The 23,140-nt window shown below is 31.3% G+C and overlaps 1 protein-coding gene across 1 annotated transcript in view; it reads left to right on the top strand.

The window, feature by feature from the left end:
* The window catches only part of LOC140441456 (23 kDa integral membrane protein-like), a 78,064-nt gene extending 56,537 nt beyond the window's left edge, over positions 1 to 21,527 (top strand). Inside the window, exons 3-5 of the mRNA XM_072532191.1 lie at positions 13,034 to 13,198; positions 15,975 to 16,256; positions 21,220 to 21,527. Of these exons, the coding sequence (XP_072388292.1) occupies positions 13,034 to 13,198; positions 15,975 to 16,256; positions 21,220 to 21,393 (621 nt within the window). The 3' untranslated portion in view covers positions 21,394 to 21,527. The remainder of the gene's footprint in view (positions 1 to 13,033; positions 13,199 to 15,974; positions 16,257 to 21,219) is intronic.
* Positions 21,528 to 23,140: the final 1,613 nt, after the last annotated feature.

The raw sequence follows: 23,140 nt of genomic DNA, 5'->3' as shown, positions 1-23,140 counted from the left end.
TCCTAGTAAAAAATCAATCAGAGAAGACAATGCGAACCTACCTGACAGTTAGACAACTTAGAAAAAGTAGATGACTTTATCTATTTAGGAGTCAACATCACAAAGGATAACATTGATGATACAGATCTTAACAAAAAAATCATCCTGAATACAGCATGCTCTATTATGAAGATATTTAAATCACGAAACGTTTATCAAAGAACTAAGATACGAATCTACAAGACCATAATCCAAATCAAAAATCTGTACACCGCGTGGACATCTTTAAAAGAAAGGTACTCAGGCGAATACTAGATCCTATAAATGAAAACAACAGGTGGCGAGTCAGATTAAATTTTAAAATATACAAATATATATAAAGAACCACCTTTATCTCAGTGTATCCGGCTACAGCGTCTTTAATGAGCAGTCCATGTATTTAGGATTTAGGAAAAGTTTCCGGTCTTATTTTTATTTTTATTAATTTTGTTTTGTATTTTTACTGATATGCATATATTTTGTTTACCTTCGTTAACTTATAATTAAAGAAACTAGTATAATATCCTAATACAGTTATTTTGCACTTGAATAATACAAAAATAATATTTAGCAGACATGACTGAAAATTATAAATATATTTATCACATTACTACTAATAACCTTGAACTACTTAATATTGATTTGCTTGTCCAACAAAGCATAAAGTCAACAATGCTTTTTATTTAACAATAAATTACGTATATATAATGGGTCATAAACATATTTGAATTTTATTACTTTCTTTGTTTGCATACTAGGGGAACAAGATATTTTCAGAAATAAATTTGAATGGGATTGGCTTGCAAATACAATTTGTATAAAGTGCTCCATATATATATTTTATATATTACTAGGGCAAGGCTAGCAGTGATGGTTTTGCCTATGGTACGAGTACAGATATAATGAAATCACAAGTGTATTACGATGCTTGTGATACTGGCACACTTCTACGAAGTAGATTACAAAATAATTCCTTAGAGAACAAACAGTTAGTTTTGCACTTTTTGATGCATATTTTATTTTACAAATTGATATCGTACTAATTAAACGTAACTAGTTTTCTTGTTAAACTGTATCGAATTAGGCTAAGCCGAGCCTTTGGTTTCCTCTCTGTAGTATGGTGGAGTAGGTTTAATATGTATATATTAAACAGGGGTAGCGGTTAGTATCTTTCTACAATCCCACTAGGTACAGATTACTTCAGGGCTTGGCGTCCCTGCCCTACCTTAATTACTGTGTATCTCATACTTTCCATTTCACACTCCTTACACTCCAGTCTGGAAAGTTAAAAAACATTCCTAACGGGAGGCTGTGGTCATAGTTTCAAGTTAAGACACATAGAAAATGACCCTGGACCGCCTTATCATTACACTATCACAAGCGGATTTGTAACAGCAAAAAGTCTATTTTACTTCGATGCAGAAGAATATGGAGCCCCACTGCATTACATAGCGTCTAGAACTATCACGAAGAGTATGATTAATCGGGAGAGTAATTTGCCGAGTAACTCAATTAGCAAATATCGCCAATCAGAGTAAGTGACTATTGGTCATATCTAATAAGTTATAGTAGCGGTAATATATATTGCAGACCACTTTGAAAGCGGCAAAGTTTAATACATTTTTTACAACCGACTGGATGCTGTTTTAATACGATAAGCCTTTTAGATTTTAGATGGGGACCAGTTCGTTAGTAGAGTAAAGAGTGTTGTTTGTCATAATTTATTAGTAATATAGCGGTTTGTCAGTAAAGTGTAGAGTGTTGTTTGCTGTAATTTAGTTATTTTGACTAGTGATGCAGAAGTTCGTTAATAGACTGTAGAGTGTTGTTTTCCGTAATTTAATTATTTTTAAATAGTGATATCGCGTCCGTGTGAAAATGTGGTTGAAAATATTGCGTACGATAACAACACTGATTTTGTAGATAAGCTGATTTTGTGCCAGTGTTGGTGTAAATGTAATTCCTGAAAAGTATGTCCAGCAAGTATGTTTCATTGTGTACAAAAATCTACATAAAAAATTCGGTTTCGATGAAAAACTGTTGGTATAAGCAACTTTTGATTTAACGGAAATTCCACTTTCAACTATATACAAAATATTTAAAAAAAGAACCCTATCATCGCATGTGACTACAAATGTTCAAGACCTATAGATGCTTTACTTATAGAACTATTGAAAACTACAATATACGATTGTTACAGAAGCAATGAATTACCTACAATAAAAATATTAAGAAAGAAATTTGAAATAACCGGTGGGAACATGAACTGTTGTGAGAAAACTCTTTAAAATTAAATAAAGAAAATACGCTTTTAATTTAAAACTATAAGTAAACATCACGCAGTTATGGAAAGTCAAATAATAGTCAAAGGAGGTAATATAGGCAAGATAGCTGGCAAGCTATCCCAGCCTGTGAGACTTATACAACCTTTGCGAAGTGTATTAATTCGTGTAAACAGGAACCACTCCACCGCGCTCCAATGCTCCAGACCATCCCTTTCACCTCTATAGCACCCTATGTGTTCTTCGTGTGGGAGTCCTAGGTACAAGAACTCCAACATGGTTTCATAATCCGATCAATACAGGCTAGCGTGAGACACTTTTACCTGTTTGAAAATAGGAAAATTTACTATTTAGACGAAACTTGGTATAATACCCATGATACAGTTAGGAAACGATGAACAGATGATTCAAACATGTGCGTATCCAAAATGCCTGTAAATAAAGGATCATGGTCAATTATTGTACGAAAAGTGGGCAGATGGTTCAAACATATGCATATCAAAAATGCTAGAAAATAAGGGATCGTGGCTAATTATTGTACACTGCGGAGGAAGTGAGAGGTGGTTTCCGAACGCTTTCAAATTATGTGGGAAGAAAATAGAGGATTGTAATGTTGAATATCACAGGAGTATGTAAGCTAATATTTTTAAAGATCGGCTTAAATACTCATTAATAATACCCAAACTTGGAGCCAAATAGTATAATAATGCTTCAAAACGCTTTCTATTATTCCTGGCAGCTTTTTAAAATACCAAACACATATTTAAAGAAAGCTAAGGCAAATTTTTTTAATGGAAAATTATTTGTATTTCGAAGATTTTTATACGAAAAAAACAATTTATTGAAAATCTATACACAAAGCAATTTAACGAATTATATACCCAAGAGTATTGCCGAAAAACATTGACACACTATCTTAAAACTTCCTCCCTATTTTTGTGTGTTCAATAAGTTCAATAATAATTAACTCTAATTTAGGGGCAAAAAAAGGAAAAGGGCGTGCCAATACATTTCCTAAATTTAATAAAAAGGTAATTGACGTAATTAAAAGAAGTATCTAATATTACCAAAGATGACTGGTGGAAAAAGATCGCCAAAGTAATCAAAGTTAAAGAATACTATAAGAAGATTTGACACTTAAAAAATACAGAAAAAGGAGAAAATGAATTAAATGTAAAAGTATTTTAAGTGATTCTTTGCTAATGGTTGTATTGTGAAATTATTAATATGTCGACTAATTACAAGTGTAATAATGAAAAGACATGTTTTAAAAAAGTTGTTATATTTTTAGGTTTTGCGTTTTTTAAATACCCAAATAAAAAAAAAGCGTGGACATCCTTTCTTTTTTTGCTGAATTTTAAAGTGAATTTACTTTTAATTACATATTTTATTACCGGAACAACAAGCCGCCGGACCATATTTTATACCAACCATACTATAACTATACCAACCATGGTGGTGTAGGAGACAAGGCAGACACCATAAAAAGTTTTGTATAAAATAAAAATTTTAAACAAACTTAAAATAGAGACTGGAACGTTTGTGTAATGGACGTGGTGGTATAAGGGCTAGTATGTTTCTATGATTTACAATGATTTACTTCTCTGGGATTATTGACCTATTTAAAACGGCGTAGCAATGATAGGTTACAGACATTTTAAAAATAATTTAAAAGAGTACAAAATAAATAATTATCGCATTATAATTATTGTAAGATTAAATGCCAGTTCGGTAACTCTGAGTCTGATTCAAGAGAAGTCTCCTACAAGCGAAGTACAAGACGAGGCAATTTAAAAGAGTTCTACAAAGTAGATAAGACGCTAAAACAGCTACCAACTAGTCTATTGGCCTGTATGATTTTGAGAAATAAATGCAAAATGTGAACGTTTCAATATTATTCTGAAGTTATATTCAGGTGGCATCTTAATGCAATTTACTATTTTTATTGGGAATAAGACATAATTTTACTTTAAAATAAGTTTATTTTAAATGGCACCCAATGGCACTTAAGTGCCATTTGAAAAAGTTACACATTCATAAAAGCTGTAATAACTAAAGTGCACAAATTCAAAGAATTCATAAGATCATAACATTCGCCTAATAGCATTTGGACAGAAAAAAAATCCATATTGAATAACGTTGCTGGAGGCACTACAAAAGAATTATTCATTATCATCATCATTTTGGCTTTACAACCCTGCATGGGTCCTAGCCTCGTCAAAAATTTCTCTCCAGTCAAGCCAAGCGCGTATTCCCATATTTTTTATGTCTTTATCGATGTTATCAAGAAACCTTGTTCGGGGTCTTACTCTTCTTCTCTGGCCAATAGGTCAATCAAGGAGCATTTTTCTAGCTAGGTCATTTTGTTCCATCCGCATTACCTGCCCTATCCACCTCAGGCGTCCTATCTTAATATGTTTTACGATATCAGATTCCTGGTATATTCTATAAAGTTCGAAGTTGTATCATCTTCTCCACACTCCATTGTCATTCACTGCTCCATAGATTTACCTTAGTACTTTTCTTTCGAAATATCTTAACATGTGTTTATTATTTTTTGTTATAGTCCAGGTCTCTAACCCATATGTTTGGACTGGGCGTATTATTGTTTTATAGAATCTTATTTTTGTATTTCTCTATATAATTGTGGATTTAATGAGGAGATTAAGCCCAAAATAGCATCTGCTAGTCATGCAAACTCTGCGGTTTATCTCTACGGTACTATTATTTACAACGTTAAGAAGCACTCCCAGGTATACAAATTCGTTCACTGCTTCGATGACGTCGTTTTCTATAACAAGTGGTCGTAGGATTTATTACGTGCTTATTTTCATATACTTCATTTTGTTGGTGTTTATTATTAATTTAATTTTTGTAGCTGATTATTTTAATGCTACATACGTCTCTCGTACAGCGTTTTCCGTGACCCCAACAATATTGATATATTCAGCATCAGCAGGCAAGGATTTGCACTAATTTACTATATATTGAACCATTGGTTGTGATTTGCGACATACTTATTATTTTTTCCAAAGCCAGTTTAAAGAGTATACAGGAGAGATGGTCTGCCTGGAGCAGCCAGTTATTTGTTTTAAAAGGTTTAGACAGTTTCCGCTGAATTCGTGATCTACATTAAACTTTTTCAAGAGTTAGTTTTGTTAAATTTACCAACTGATTTGGTATTCCTAGCTCTTTCATTGCTTTGTACATTTCCTTTGTTAGAGCATTCAAAGATATCTCCTTTTTTGTGAATGGTGCAAAGTATTCAAATATTCTAATATTTCAATCATTGGGAAGGGATTACTGTGTCCATATTTCTTTTATAAGCTACTGTGATGCCATTATGGTATCGTGGCCATCTTCTTTATATAGTTCCGCTGGGGGATTATCTATTCCAGGTGATTTGTTTCTGGTTAGTTTTTTAACTGCATCCTTAACTTTAAGAATCGTTGATGGTTCCTCTACTCTCTCGTCTGTTCTCCTTACCATATCTCTTTCGTCTTTAAGGTTTTCTTCTATTAAGTGCCTGGTTAAAGTAGTCCACTCATCTATTCAATACATCTTTCCTTGTTGTTAATAGGTTGCCATTCTGACTTCTGCAGTGACTTTCGGTTGCCTTGAATTCTTTTCTGTTGATGTTAACTTTCTTATAGAATGCTCTAAATTCTTTCTCTCTATTGAGGTTTTCTTCTCGATATATTTAAGTTCCTTATTAATTCCTTATTAGTTTTAGTTTTCTCTTTCGTGTCCCCTTTTCTTCTCTTCTCTTTGTCTGGTAATTTCTTACAAATAATCTAATTCGTCCGGTAAGCATCTTTCTTTAGGCTTTATTTTTCTCTGGTTGCATTCTTGCATTGATCATCAAACCAATGATTTTTACGGGCACAAATTTCTGTTCCTATTTCATCTTTCGCTGCTGCTTCAATATCTTAAACAAAAGAATTAAAACAATAACAAAATTGTTCCAAAAAAAAATAAGAAGAATCGTACCTAGTTTTTTGACGTATTATATAAAAGAAATGGAGATGCTTGATTAAAACAGAATCATTTTATTCATATTGCTAAGTACTACTATCCAATATTTCTAACTATAATTGAACAGCTGTCATCATTTCTGTTGCATCTATTTGAATATCTGAGATTTGCCGGATCTATTTGAATATACCATAGAGTGTAAAGTTCGGTGCCATCCAAGGTGACTCCCATTTCATATCATTTCCTCTTTCGTGTTCTTAAGACCCTCTCTTAGCACACATATTTTAAAACCTTGTTTTAACCATAAAGCCTTGCGTTACTTAAACGATAACTATTATTTTGGCCTTAGTATGGAAATATATGATTATAATTGCTTTAATTATCTCATTATTTAAATTGGTTTTTTCGAGTGCCTTCCACAGGTTTTGTGTGGAGCACTGTCGTATGCCTCTTTTAAGTCCACATAGAGCAAATAAACTTCTTGATTAATCGATGTCTTCTTCTCATCTACTTGGATTAAATGAAAAGTAATATTCCTCAATTGATCACTAAGATATTGAAAGAACAATATTGTACTGGCTACGGAAAAATAGAAACTGGCCCGGACAAGGCTTTGGAGAACCACATTTGTTAGTATGTATCTTATCGAAATAGGGGCATAGGACGCGGGGGTCCTATTTATGGAGACCTAGATCATCTGATGTTCACCCTTTCGATGATTGCATAATACATAAAGCTGAAGACAGAGAAATGTTTAACACCATAACCGCTAACCTCCAATGATAGAAACGATAGACATTAATACAAATAGACTGACTGCTGTCATACAGACGCGTTCCCCCACTGCGACAGAGAAAACTGACGCAAATCAGCCCCTTCATCTCTTTCTAATGGGACGAGTATATCGACCACGTGACCTTCTCATTGATCATTTAGATCATGTGTTCGATCAACCTGGCAAATTAGAAAGAGATGCAAGAGACTGATTTGCGTCAGTTTTCTCTGTAGCATTGGGGAATGGACCTGTATTGCAACAGTCAGTCTACTTGCATTATAAGTCTATGATGGAGACTGCACATGAAAAAGGAAAAACTTCTTTTAAATTAACTTTAAATAATTTTAACGTTAGTGAAAAAGTTGGTGAATTTATGTGTGTTTTATATGTTCTGCTAGATTGTTTTTAATTTATTAATGTATCCAAATGTAATTGTTATCGTAATATTAATTTTTGTATTGTGAAATTAGTACCTACCTGATTTTGTTAGATATACAAATAAATATATTATTATTAAATGCCTAACCGAGTAAGAAAAAGGCAAATATGACTTATCGTTTTGCTAAATGTTGAAACATCACTTTCTTTTTTGTATTTTTAGTACTTGATTATATTGCATATTACATACATGTTTAATATTATTAAATAAAATAAAGAAAAAAGAAATTCAGAAAACATTTGGATGAGACCTACTTAAAGGAATGAGGAAAGTTACGGAGCTATCCTTATATATAAAACCAAATTAACTGAAAAACATCTAGTGCATTTAATTATATATGTACACCTACTAATAAACAAATGACTAATTAAAACAAATGGATAAACGCGTTAAAAAATAAATAACCAGAATAAGGGGTTAAGTTATTATAGAGAACATTGATCTTATTTACTTTTCTGATAAAGGTATATTAGTGTTGTTTTGACGTCATTTATTTTGATTAAAATAGATAATATGTATTGGTAAATACAAGATAATAGATTGTGAAAATTACAGTCGTGATTTGCAAATAACAACTTTGGTTATGAGTTGATAAAATCGTTTCTAATCTGTATTTTCAGCTCTACGTTTTATACTATGCGTTTGAGATGTTTGTATACAATGACTGGATATTGATCCTGACTTTTTTTCCTCTATCGGTGTCAGTGTTTTTTTAATTAGATTAGACTATTCTTGTTTAATCACTAAAATGATTTTTACCGGTCTTCTCCGAGAAAATATGGTATTACTTTATAAAATGTCCCTCACTTCCTCATCCGCTTTCTATCGCACCTACTCTACTTTGCTCCATTATAAACTACTAGATTCTCGCAACGTTATTCCATTCTCTTTCTTTTTCATCTTCGTAGCAATCATACCATTCAGTGTTTATGGCTACGCAACATCAGTTGAACCAGCATCACGATTGTGTATTTAACTTCCTACTTCCTGCTTCTACCTTTGCTTTTTCTGTCAGCTCGTGGTCTACACACTGTAATTTTTTGGGTCAACCGCCCGTTATTTATTCCGGCCACATGGCCTACCCAGTTCCACTTCAGCCATGCTATACGCTATATGATATCTGTGGCGCCTGACCTTATTTCTTCGTTTCTAAGTTAGCCCAAGTAGAGAGCGTTCCATTCATCTTTGGGTTACACTGAGTTTCTTTGCTGTAACATGAGTTAAGGAAAGTGTTTCGACGCCGTAAGTTATGACTAAAAGCACACATTGGTCCAACGTTATTTTTTTGCAATAATTTGGCATGTTGCTCTTAAAGATGTTTGATAAAGTTCTATATACGGCTCATGCTAAAGTGATTCTTATTTGCAGTTCAGCAGTTTGGTTGGTCCTAGGAATTTGGATATCACCTAAGTATTTAGTTTTATGAACTACTCAGGGATAGTCACAAAGGTGATAATAAGAAGCAATATAACAAAAATATCAGAATCTTACAAAGGAAATAAATAATATTGACTATCACAGGCCGTCAATAAATCATCCGGATACAGACACCCGAATTAAATAAATGGCTAGGCTTTAAAAACACATTACTAACAAAAGAATTAAGAAGACTATTGGTAAATACGTAACTCCAAAATTTGCGTAATTCCAACAGTGATCCCATTACTTAAATTCCTTAAACACTACCATATTTCTCTCATTTAACAGTCTTGCACAAACGTAGTATAATTTATTCATAAATTAGAGTTAAGTTAGAGTACCAACCCTACTTTTTGAAAATTTTGAAAAATGTATTTATAAAAGAATGTTGTAATTTCATAGTAAATAGAACATCATAAATCCATACCATAATGAGTTTCTTTCATAGCTCATTAGGTCAAAGGAGATTTGTTGAAGTCCTATGTTTTGATATTGGAGTTTCATAAGGATCAATGATGGGTCCTTTAGACTCTGTTAAATATTATGTTTATATGGAAGTAAGTCACAATTAATTAATTTTCAATTAAAGGTGACTAATCTACAAATTGTGCTAAGAGTTAACAGCAACCATATTGAATCTCAGTAGTAAATTCTTATCGGGGTCATTTTTATTGTGTATGATTCGTCCATGTAAATAAGTGAAAAAGTAAGATAGTCCCATAAAATTTGCCCCCGTAACAATATAAATTGATGCGATTCACGAGCGTATAGTTAGATAAGTTCATTGAATAGTTTGAAACATCGGTAAACTTATCCACATTTCGCTGATCTATATATATATATATATATATATATATATATATATATATATATATATATATATATATATATAGCAACACAGTTTATTAGGGTTGCAGTCAGAAAATTGGCCGGGATGTTAATGAAACACTCTTATGACTTTTGGTCTAGCTTTCGGAATGATTTTATTCCTTGTTCAAGACATAGTCGTTGAGATTATTTGTAAAAGCATAGACACTCAACATTAATAACACACACAAAATATAAAATAGTGGTAGTAAAAATTTAGTTTGTCATCTTTTACTGGTGGAATTAACTCTGTCGGCCAATTTTCTGACTGCAACCCTAATAAACTGTTTTTTTGTTTTTTTTTTGTTTATATTGACAGTCAATAATATCCAGTAATTCTTATATATATATATATATATATATATATATATATATATATATATATATATATATATATATATATCTATATATAGATATATATATATAATATATATATATATATATATATATATATTATATATATATATATATGTAATATATGTATAAATATATATATACGTTCTTAGAAAGAATTGGGAATGAGAGAAATATAATATTTTAGTTTATTCGTTCCACATTCTATATGTGGATAGAATGTTATAGCGTAGAGTGTTATATTTCTTGGGAATATATTTATTAAATAGACTTTATTATTAACTTTAAAATAGTATTAAGGTAAGTAAAGTAAATTTGGGGTAAGTTTATTCTTTTTATATTATTAACACATTAGGGCTTTGTTTATACAATAAACAAAGAGAAATTTTAGAAATTTATTAGATTAGATAAAAAACACAGGAATATTTTCAAGGAAAAACGGTACAATTTTGAATAAAGGAACATATTGTATCTTAAATGTTAATTAAATTTTAATTGAAAATTTTCAAAATATTCGGGGTGTAGATGCACTCTACACCTTTTACATAAATTAATAGTATTACTTTTGCACATCTGACATTCTTGCACTATCGTCTCTTTTTGTAATGTGGCCAATATTGTCGAATCTGGTTTCATCTGGTAAGGCAAATTTAGTTTGATGGCCATGTTCCAAGTTTCACACTGATGTAGCGGTTTATTCACTATTATATATTATAAATATAAATCTATGTCGGCTCATGCTTTCTTTTATAATGTGCACTTCTTTATCCTCATTCTTCGATATCAACCAATACATATCAACTTGAAGCAGAGTGTAGACCAGATAATATACCAATATTTTTTTTTTAAATCTATATCATTAATTTCAAAATTGTGACGGTTATTCCGCAATGAATAAATATTTGTAAAATATAGCATGCTCTCAATTATTTGATTATTAAAAAAAAAGAAAAAACTTCAATATATGACTTGCCTCCATGGTTGGCTTTTATATTGTCTAACTAAATATCAATCAGACTGATGTTGAATTACTACTGAGTTCGAAGGAGTATCTGTTGTTAATAATTATAACTTGAGACAAATCACTTGTATTTCATATGTGCCTGCAATATTCTATTTTAATAATAATAATATTACCATCAATGTCTTCAACATCGGAAAGTTCATCAAATTCCGGCAGCAAATAAACCACATTAAGTGAGTCAGCATTTTCACAATCTGAGTCTTCTTCTAACAAACCTATTAACTCTTTAGTAGTTAATGCCTTCTTCATTTCATATTTCGAGAATTTACTCAATAAACAAATACACTACTATATACACGCATTCAGATGATAATAGTTTAGCTTACTTCATTTTAATTTATATGGAATATAAAACAAACAAACACAAGGAAACTTTCAAACCAAGTAAAAAAAACAAATATAACGTTTACAGCGTACAGCAATTCTATAAATAGAGAATGAAGTGTGATGACGAGATCGTATGTTAAAATAAAAATTTACTTTAATTTGTTAGACAACTATAAGGTACCGGTCAAAAGACACATGATAATTTAATAATTATATCGGTCTTAGATTTAATTTTTACGTAATTACTTACGAGTTTAAATAAATAATTAAATCAATTCAAATCAAGTTAAAAAAAATAACGTTTACAGGAGACAGCATTTCTATATAGAGAATGAAGTGTAACGGCAAGATCGTATGTTAAAATTTCAGATTTAGTCTAATGAAAACCTAAGTATTTTGCAAAGTTTTCTGTTTTTTGAAGTACTGTATTAGGTACTCTATAATAACAATAAAATTTTACTTTATTTTGTTAGACAACTATAAGATACCTGTTAATAGAAACAATAATTTAATAATTATATCGGTCTTAGATTTCACTTTTACGTAATTACTTATGTGTATAAATAAATCTTAAAATTTTTTTCGTACGTCTCTGCAAAATTGATAAGTGGTATACGATTTCGTTGCTAAGTTATCGTTAACTGCTTCGTTGGGGGCGATGTTGCCAATTAATCACCTTCAATTAAAAATTGTTTTAGTGTTGTGAAAATTGCAGTTTTAACTAATATTTAACGTAAATTTTAACGTTAAATATGCTAAAATGTATACCCAATAAGTTGTTCTGAGTTCTGACGATTTTGTGTTTTTTGTATTTTATTTATGTGTAAAGTGTGTTAACGTAGATTGTATGTCTTCGACTTCTTATTAATATGCTTTTGTTATTATATTCTTGTTATTGACTTCTTTTTTGTATTGAAAACCAAATATTGCTTCATTTTGTTAATGGATTTGCTACACATATTTATTCGTTAAGTAGGGTGAAAGCTGCTTCTTAGACTTTTCTCTTCTTCATGCTCATTTTTTTCATGACTATTGATGCATCTTTCCATTGTACTCTGTACTTTTTGTCCCACGCATGTTTGCATATCTAGGATTTGTTGCAGTCTCCATTCTTGATGTATGTTTAATGCTCATTTATGCTGACCCTTAGTGGTCTTGCTGTTTTTTCCACTTAGAAATTGTTGCTTTGGCAAGTTATTTTACAGATGCAGTTATTTGATCTTTCTTGCGTCTTGTTGGGTTTGGTTTTGGGCAGGATAGATCTAAGTGTTGCTTGTTTTGAATGTAGTTATGATATTGTACGTGCTTCCTATTATTTTAACTTTTTCTAATAAGCCCTTTACCTATGGTATTTTTGTCATATTTGAATCCCTTTTTTGAGTGTTTCTGGATTGCTTGTGGTGTTTTGTTGTTTGCTTCCTTTAATAAATAGCCAGTTATTATTTTTATGAGTATTTCTTTATTTCCTGTGATTAGATCTAAGTCTATTGGAAATAAAGATATTATGTATTATTTAATTATTTATTTATTAAATTTACTATTTCTTTTTTTAGTACGCATTATTACTTCTTGGAATAGTTATCCTGGAAATCACCATAAGTATCATTGCTTACAAATCCAGGAGTAACTTAGAAGAAACACTTTCTAAGGATATGTTGTTTAGTATGGAGTATTACACTTCCGATACTGGGTATATTTGGGATGCAACACAATACTCGGTAAGTATAGTATGTCCTAGACTAAACGAATAACACGATAGAACCAACGCAACACAGAATGCAACAATTGCAATTAAGAAATTGGTTTATTTTTATAGTAATGTGATGGTATTTTATTTTTATTTACAGTGTGTTAACACTAACACTAAAAGCCCAATTAATTTATAACATTTTGTTGTATCCAAATTCTAAGTGGTTCATTATGAACGACTTTAATTAATCTTCGTCGAAGCAAGGTGTAGTTCGATGTTGAAGAAATATTATAGAGTGCAACTTAAGTATTTTTTTTTTTTTCGAGCAAATGTAATTGTACGTAGAGTATGTGATATGAAATGTCATCCGCAAGATGTGATTGGCCCACTAAGCTCTAGAAATGTGTTTGTTACTATCAAAGATGGATTTTGTAGAGATTTTCAAGCTAGGGGAGATTTTGCGATCTTTTTTAATTTGATTTCTAGTTTGTAAATTCAAAAGCAATAAAGTGATTTTTTCGATCAACTATTAAAATATTTTAGTAAGAATAGAACGATAAAAAATACAGGCGTATGGTTTATGGCTTATGTGTTGGTCAATTCAAAGCCATAAAATATTTAGCCACTGTATTATTACCTTTTAGTGAGAATAGAGTATGCAGGCCTATACATAAAAGGTTAATTCATATTGTGTTTTTTATAAAGCTTGACGTTAATAACGCAAAAAAATAATCTGATCTATTAAGGTGTCCATTAAAATTGTTTTAATGCCACCAGGTCCACGCCAGAGATATTATATAAATAATTTTTTCTTATATGAAGGGATCTGAGGTAATAAAATTTGACAGATTTGAGGTAAAAAACTTTTTGAGGTAAAGTAAAGACATTTAACAAAAACTCGACCTTTTTTCCGGTAAAATAAATATATTAAAGCAAAATATAGTACGTACTGGGCATAGTCTGTGCTATTAAATAAAAAGTATGTTAGGGTGGTATTAAAATATGTTAAAGGCTGTAACAATGTTATTTACTTTACGCTACACATATATTTGTTAGACTGTTTCTACAATTTAATTTATCAATATTTATCAATATATATATATATATATATATATATATATATATATATATATATATATATATATATATATATATATATAATTGTCGCTTCGAACACTCGAATCGTTCCACAGGCCTCTAGATTGTTCCTGACATTAGAGTTACCGTTACTTCTAACTCGATCGTCGAACACGTGCACAGTCGCAGATCATCAAACTCCGATCACAGACGAAGTAATCTGGTGGGCGTAATAACAGTGAAGCAATCGAGATCTGTTGCAAGTTCAATGGGAAGGTTGTTAATAAGTAAAATTTATATATTATAATCTAGCTAAAAAAAGTTTAGGAAGTTTCAGGAAAACATTTGAAATGAGAAATCAATGTTACAGATTACTACACTTTAACGAATTTCTGAGTAAGTTATAATATCTAGTCAAAAATGGCTAGATGTACAGGAATTCAAAAGACTTGTGAAAATTTGGTATAAACAATTTAAAGTTATCCACAAAATAATGGGGTAAAAGAAAAGTGCGCTCCTTTTATATTTTGTTTTTGCAAATCCCGCTTTATCCGGAAAATTCTAAAAATTACTTGTTGAATATTTTTTTATATTATTACTTACATATAGAAGAGCAAGGAAGATTTAGAAATTATTTAATTATAGTACCAACCAAAGTTGTCATTTCATGTGTATCTTATGTTGTTCTATCCTATAAAGTTTTAAACATTTTTAGCTAGAAAGTGTCAGCACTCTCCAGTCTCAGCTCTTAATATCTTTTAAGATTACCGAATGATTGCATTCGGTAATCATGTGCTGGATAGTTTATCTCTCAGCTCCACAATCGTATTCGACAGAAACTCTTAACTTTTATTCCCATGTTCCAATTTTCAGGTTGCTCTGCATATTCATCCAGTGGGTGTGAATTAAAAAATGCAATAATATAGGTTTTAGGATTATTGTATTTCTAGATGGTGGTTACAGGTTATACTGGAGTACAAGAGATTTGAGTTGGCGTGAGCAATATCTCTATGTATTGGTAATTTCGGGTTGTTAAGTATTTTCGGAACACTCTGGTAATCCTGTAGGAGTACATGGCTTAGCAGTGGCAGTCATTCTATTGCTGTATACTTTATCGGCACAAATATTCGACGCATGATAGTATTAAGCTTTGTATCGATAATGTTTATATAGGAACACAATATTAAGCTGTTGAGTATAGAAGTCCAAGAGCTGAGACTAATGTTGTCCGATAGATCTTCTACATGATATTGTTGCAAGTTCTTAACTTTGCTACGGTATTCTCCAGATTATTCTTAAATAAGATTATTCTATACAGATATTGCTGCACCAGTATCCAAAATGACGCTCAAGTATTTGAGGTTTTTATTTTGCTTGAGCAGTTAGTGGTCTTCGCAGTTGAGATGGGTATATACAATCCTTAAATGTTTGTATTTTTCTTTTATCGAGTTAAAGTATTTTATGGTATTTATTTTGTCATTTAGTCTATTTTTATATAGTCTTTTGGTACTTTTATGTTCCAAGCTGTCTAGATTATATCTTCATTCTTTTGTTATTTCGTTTTTTTTTTCTGCATTATTTGGTTCTACTCATTCTCTTGGTATGTAAGTTATACCAGTCTTTATAAATTCATGGTCACTCCCGCTGCTTGGTCTAACATCGCATACTATCAGCAGACCAATTGACTCCCGAGTAAATTAAGGTGTTATATATTTATTATGTTTTAGTTACACTGCTGTGGAGTTCATGGGCCACGTGACTGGGACAAATATAACAGCACAGATTTTAACCTTACAGTCATTTATAGTTTTCAAGACTCAACAGATTCGGTCTCGCAATTACTAAATGACCAAGGACCTTACTACGTACCAGACAGCTGCTGCAAGAATAACAAATGCCAAAGTATTTCCTCTCTTTATATGAGAGGTTGTTTACCGAAAATCCACTATATAATCTCGCAAAGTGCTCTGTTGCTTGGAGTTGGGGCTATGTGCATAACATTCATTCAGGTTAGTATAAAATATTTTATTTTGTTATTAAAGTGAGTTTTCACTTAAGGGAAATACTGACAAAAAGTGAAAAGAACCTATCGAACATAATCAAGATCTAGATCGATTTTAAAAATGTTTATTCATGTAGTTTATTTAATTGGCAATATTTTGCTCTAGTATCCACTAACTAAGAATAATAATCAGCGAAGATCCTTCGGTCCCTGGCGGACCGCAGCCCAACTCCGGACCGCGGAAGGTCACAAACTAGACCGCCAAAAATATTTTAATATTTTAATCACATAAATCACAGTTTGCCTAATATGCAATAAAACTGTCGCTCTTGTTAAAAATACTAATTTAAGGAGACATTATAAAACGACCCATCAAGAATTTCATCAAAAGTTTCCTCTAGGAAGTAAAGCTGGCCAAGAAAAGTTCAAGACATATCTAGCTTCTTACAAAAAAATCACATCCATACTACTAACAAGCAAGAAAAATCTGCAAACACAGCTTTGCGTATATGGACGCTCAGTAAATACCAGAAGCCATTATCAGACTCCGGGATAGTTGAAGAATGTTTGCTAGGAGTGGCCGCAGCACTTTTTGTGCATAAAAAGGATGTTACTGCTGCAATTTGAGGTATTGCATTGTCGGCAAAAGCAATACAAGAAAAACCAAAATATTGGCTGCAGACAATAAAAGGAATTTGCTTGAACTTCTGCAAAAGGCGCCTTGCTACTTTATAGCACGTAATACAGCTTCAAAAGTGAATCAAAGAAAAAAAAATTGCGCTACTACCTTATTAATCTATATTTTACCAGGGAGCCCTATGTGTGAAACCTAGTGACACTCTGAAAGAGGGTAGGAACAACTTAAATAAGTTGATTAATTTTATAAGATGTCGTTTTGCTCTTCAGCACAGGCAGTTCAAAATTTTTCTATCTGAGTGTAATTTAACGCATTCTGACTTACTTCAACAAAACAATGTTGGTTGGCTAAGTAAAGATCAAGTGAAAACATTTTTGGCAAATAAAACAAGAAATAACTACCTTCTTAGAAAACTGGAATACCCAAGGATTTGAATACTTGAATAGAGAGCTATTAAAGCCAAGAGGCAATAAATCATTTAGAGTCCCCGGCAAACGAAAGAAATATGTTGGCTGTGGCTTTCCTTAATGTCATTTTTCAACACTTAAATTTGCTTAATATTGAACTACAAGGAAATGAGAAATTAATATCTGATCTGATACAAAGTACCTCCGCGTTCTGTCGTTAGCACGATATTTTTTAAAAAGACATTGCAAGTCAAGAACTAATTCACTTTGCAACAGCTCTTGAGCACAAGAATAATTTTTAATCAAAAATATGTTCAATCACAAATTAATCCCTTAATTTGTAATTTCACATTATTCTAAACTTCTTAATATTTTATGGTATCACCGTGTACAATTGAAACATTGTGAAAACATATCGTGTAATATTTTATTAATTAGTTCATTTACCTACAACGTAATAAATTGCCGAATAATATATTTTCCAATTGAACTTCCTGTGTGTTACAATAACGGCCTAGATAATATTTTATTGCAAGCTCATAGTTCAAAGTTTGTTATTATGATAGAAGCAATAACCTCTGTGCTGATGTATACATTATTTCTGAGATTATAAATTGGGGATTTGAGCTCATTCGAGCACAGTCTATTGTAGAAAGTTACCTAAGGAATTCGCAGAGATAGAAAAGTTTTCGGCATTCTTAAAAGCACACAAAAGCACATTTTGCAATTTCTCCAGCAAGTGTGATATTGCTGTGACTTTGTTCCTCATTTGAAAGCCCTTACTTCAAATGGAGATTATGGAATTGCAGGAGGGCATATTATTGCAAAACTACATCCACCCAAGAATTTTGAAGTAAACATGTTCCAGAGTAATATGAAAAATGTAAGAAATTGGCCATTTACCTTGTTGCTATGTTTGGCACCACATTTCTTTGTGAAACTTCGTTTTCAAAAATGAATTTTTTTAAGAATAAATATTTATCAAGATTGATAAGCGCTCACCTTAAGGACAGTATTCGCATTAGCTACTTCCAGCGTGACCTAACTTTAAAAAACTGGTTCAAGAGCATAAGTATAATTTTTCACAGATTTTAAAAATATGTACCTGTTTGTTGTATTTCATATTGTGTTGTGAGCGGAAATTAAGGTACGGTAGCAAACCATACATATACTTTTGGCAAAACCTCGTGATACGCCTCCCTCGAGTGAATCAAATTTAATGCGTTAATTTGATTCATTCGATGGAGGCGTATAAATAAGTTTCGCCAATTATATTTCCTGTACCTCCTCAAACCTATTTTAAAATATGTCTGGACTCCACTCAAAACTAGTTGCCGACCCCTGCTATAGAAGTTTTAACTTAAAAAATGACTGCAAGCGCAAATAAAACTGAGAAACACAACAAAAATAGTAGAAACAGTTTACGCCATAAAAATAGAAACTAGTAAAACAAAAGCAACTGAGAAAGGATGATACCTTAACGTCACGGAGAAGAAATACCTCTATGGAAAAGGAAAAAATAAGCACGAAAGAAAGGCAACAAGCAAAAAAAAATAATAAAAATTGAGACATGGAATATAAGAAGTGCTTATAAACAGGGAGTTTTAAGAAACTTAGATTAGATAATAGAAAAATATACAATAGATGCCCTGCAAGAAACAAAACAACTGGGAAATATAACAATAAAAATTTGTTCTGAAGCTATTTTCTTGTGGTATTTTAAAGTAATTACTATTTAAATGGGAATAAGCCACAATTAAAGGTTATTAAAAAAATTGTTTAATTTACTAATGTTTGTATTTTGAGAACGATTTCCGAAGTGGAAATTGAAACGTCAGTAAACGTACTTTAACCTTTAATTGTGGCTTATTCCCATTTAAATAGTAATTATAATAAAAATTTGAACGAGATTTTTGGAGTGAAATTTATGGTGTCCGAGAAATTAAACAAAACAGATTTTTAGCAATATCAGATCGAATATGTTACTTGATAGTAAAAGGAAAGTAAGAAAAATAAGTATCATTAACGTACATACGCCGCCTGAAAATAAAGATTTAGAAACCAAAAAATAGTTTTACGAAAAGCTAAGCACCCTAATAGGGAGTATACAGAAATGCGATATAGAAAAGGGTTTAAAAGACTAGCGCGAAGCTTCATATTAGTCAACGGAATTACTCTTTTTACTATTCTCTGTACAATTTCATAATATTTTCAATCATATTTCTATTCAGCAGCAGTTTTCGTTTGTGTATCTTTTTTAAGCTTTTTACATTTTTTATCGCATTCGTTAGTAAGATCTTTTTTACGTTTTCTGTACACAAATTATAAAACATTTTAAAAATCAAAATAACAAATTATGGTCTGTTTTGACATTTTATATACCTAACGGCCCTTACTTTGTTAGGCAAACAAATCTTTGTGTCGCACTTTAATACAATAGTCGAACTGATAATTGTAGAAATCCGACATTGTATTTATATGAAATCATATTTATATGAAATTATGAAAATATAAATATGTAAATATCATTTGATAGTAAATTTCATTATTATAGTTATACCTACTAAACAAAAGTTGAGCGGTACTGTAGACTACCGCGGAGTTTCATACTATGTTTGCTGTACACACCTTTTTGGCGTGTAAAAAGTGTATACTAATATACCATATAAAGAGCCGTCAAGACTGGTTCGATAAAGAATGCAGGAATGCTTTGGCAAGAAGAAACAGGGCAAAAGTACAAATAGACAGAGAAAAAAACCCAAAATACAAAAAGTATGTGGCTAGAAGAAGAGAAGTTAAAAAAATAGCAGAAAGAAGAAAATGGAACAGCTAGAAAAACAAATAAAAAACATAGATGAAGTCTAAATAAACAGAGGTAAAAAATATGTACCAAGAAGTTATGAAATCTCAAGAAATAAAAAGAAAAATATAAAGTATTGAAAAAAACAAAGAAGATTTACTTCTAGGAGAAACAACAGAAAACAGACGGGCGGAAAACTTCTAACATCTGTTAAATACAGACTAACATGAGAATCGAGAGGGAAATAAGAATTGGCAAGAAGAAGAAGAAGGGACGTGAAAGGAACTAACGCTAACTGAAGTTAAAGAAATAAAAATAACAATGGGGCAGGAAAAGTGGTATCCCAGCTGAGACAGAAAAAATATTCCTCTTGACATTAGCAGTTTGACAAAAGGAGAGAATAGCGAAACAATCCTGGCGAGTTATATTAGAAGTTAAATACTGGCGAAAAGGGTGGGTTTAAATCAGGAAGAACAACTACTGACTAAATAAGTTTTTTAAAATTATGTCAAAATAATAGCTACGAACATAACTTAGGATTGCATAAACTGAAGGATGCTGTATAAGGGCATGAGAACATTAGAAATATCAGAAAAGCTTATAAGGCTAGTGAAAATTATGCTTAAGAACACAAGAAATGAGGTAAGGATGAAAGAAAGCGTTTAAAACAAAACTAAATAAAAACGCAATATATTAGAGGAGACATAATTCAGGGAGTCAAATTCAATACTGAAAGCAAAAAATGTATCAATAACAGCTAAACTTCGAGTCTACGAGACATTAATCACTTCGGTGATGTATACAAGCGAAACGAGGATTTTAAGCCAGCAGGAAGAAATAAAAGTAGATAACCTTGTTTGAATCCTTTGATTACTGCAAAGTCGTGAAACAATCTCCCTTTTATTTTTACTTTGGCACTTTTTTTCTTCTTTTAATGCTTTAACACTATTTAATATATCATTATGTATATTTGTTTTCTCTATTATTTCCGATAATTTGTTTACTGGTATGCTACAAATAGCATATATTATATTCCTGATAAATTGATAATCAGGATAAATAGTATTCGAAAACATAAAAATGTATCAAATAAAGCTTTAGAATAGTAACAATTTGTATTTTTTAGCTTCTCGGTGCTACATTTGCCCATCTTCTGGCCAGATCAATCAGAAAACTTAAGACACAAATTGAAGTGGAAAGAACAATAAGAAGACAGCAACTGTACGAGTCGCTTTCGAAATCTAACACACTAGAGAAAGTTAGTCCAGTCCTGTACGTGCCAGAGTCGTCTGAAGCTTAAGCGTTAATGATGTATTTTATTTAACATAAAAAATAATATAGGTTTAAATATAGATTGAACTATTGTTTATTTTATTACACTCATTCATATTGTTTTAGTATTTACAGATAAGTTAAATATACGTTTTCCGTTTTTGTGTTTTCTTTACTAGGTCTAGTTTGTAGGTCCTTTAAATGTTAAACATAAATTATTTTTTAATTAAAGTTGTGGTTTTTTTACATTAAATCATTTGCTGTAACTACTACCCCAGTCTATCCTCTCTAGTCTATCTGTGACAAAATCATCGATTTCTCGTAAAAATATTATACAGTTAAGACTTAATCAAAATATGTGTTCAGAATTAACAGGAAATTCAACTAACAAAGATTATTTTAATTTAATCATGGATTACTCCACATTTGATACTGACTAAAAAATATAACAAATAATTGGATACATTTAAAGAACTCGATAAAAACTTTTATAGTGCCAGATTTCCATTTACACGATAAAATTACCTATCAGAAATTTTTCTAAACTTGAAGCTAATTAATTAATTAAAGCAGCTTCCAGTTTAAATTACAAAACAGTTTATCATTCAAACACTGAAAGACACAATATTACCGTAGTTTCCAATATTTTAAGTGAAATAATTCACGCTACTCTATTTAATTATAGTGAACTACTGCAGAATTTATTAATGTAATTACAAAATGGTTGTCAATTGTTAATATTGTTACGAAAGTTCCGTAAGATTTATTCCACATATAAAAAGTCCTTTGACGAAAAAGAAGAAGTAGATTCAAGATGACATCAAAAATGAAATGTCTAGTGAAGTTTGGACCGTCAGAAAATATATATAAATATATGTTTTTGACAGTTCGTAACAGTAGTTGTATTTTGAGTGTTGAAGTGTATACAAGTAGTTATCAGTCTGTTAAAGTATTGTAAACAGTCTAACATTAGTGTCATCGGTGGAATCTGGAAATGCTTTTCGCCGCTTCATATTCCTGGGCTAAGATTAGTGCTCCAGTTGGTATACCAATATGTTCCAGAAAATCTTTAGGTGCCTGAGGGTACGCCAAATGCAATAATCTTTCAATATCAGCTTTATATTCTTGCAAACTTTCGTCAAGGTACTTGTTCTATGTAGAATAAATCTTACGGAACTATCTTATAATAGTTAGAAGATCTTTTCTGGTAACGCAATAATTCTTTTTAGCCTTTCGCATTGTTTTACTAAAATATGCAATAACTTTTTCTTCGCCTTTCTGTTCTTGTGATAATACAATTCTCGAAGATTTGCTAGGATATGATAGAGGGAACCACTACTTAATGGTCGCAATGGATTATTTTTCAAAATGGTCTGAAATTGTACCCCTTTGTCCTCATGTATCTACAGCATCTACAGTAGCAGAAGCATTCATCACACACGTCGTATCCAGACATGGAGATCCTTTAGACACACAAAAATGAAATTTTTTAATCAGAATTTTGGCAAGAGTTAATGAAAATCTTGGGTATAAAGAAAACTCGCACTACGTCTCTCTATCTTCAATCAGATGGAATGGTCAAAAGACATAATGGAACTGCTTCGTCAATGTTCGTCGCTAATAATCAAAAATATTGAGATAGTTTAATTCCTTTATTCTTGTTAGCCTATAAAAATTCCGAAAATGAAGCAACTGCTTATTGAAATACAGAAATGAAGCTTTCCTTAAAATCTTATTTTTGGAAGATTGTCTCCCTGCGAAGAAGAACGTTTGTC

Source organism: Diabrotica undecimpunctata, chromosome 5, assembly GCF_040954645.1.
Source record: "Diabrotica undecimpunctata isolate CICGRU chromosome 5, icDiaUnde3, whole genome shotgun sequence".
Lineage (NCBI taxonomy): Eukaryota > Metazoa > Arthropoda > Insecta > Coleoptera > Chrysomelidae > Diabrotica > Diabrotica undecimpunctata.
This window is presented reverse-complemented; position numbering and strand designations above follow the sequence as displayed.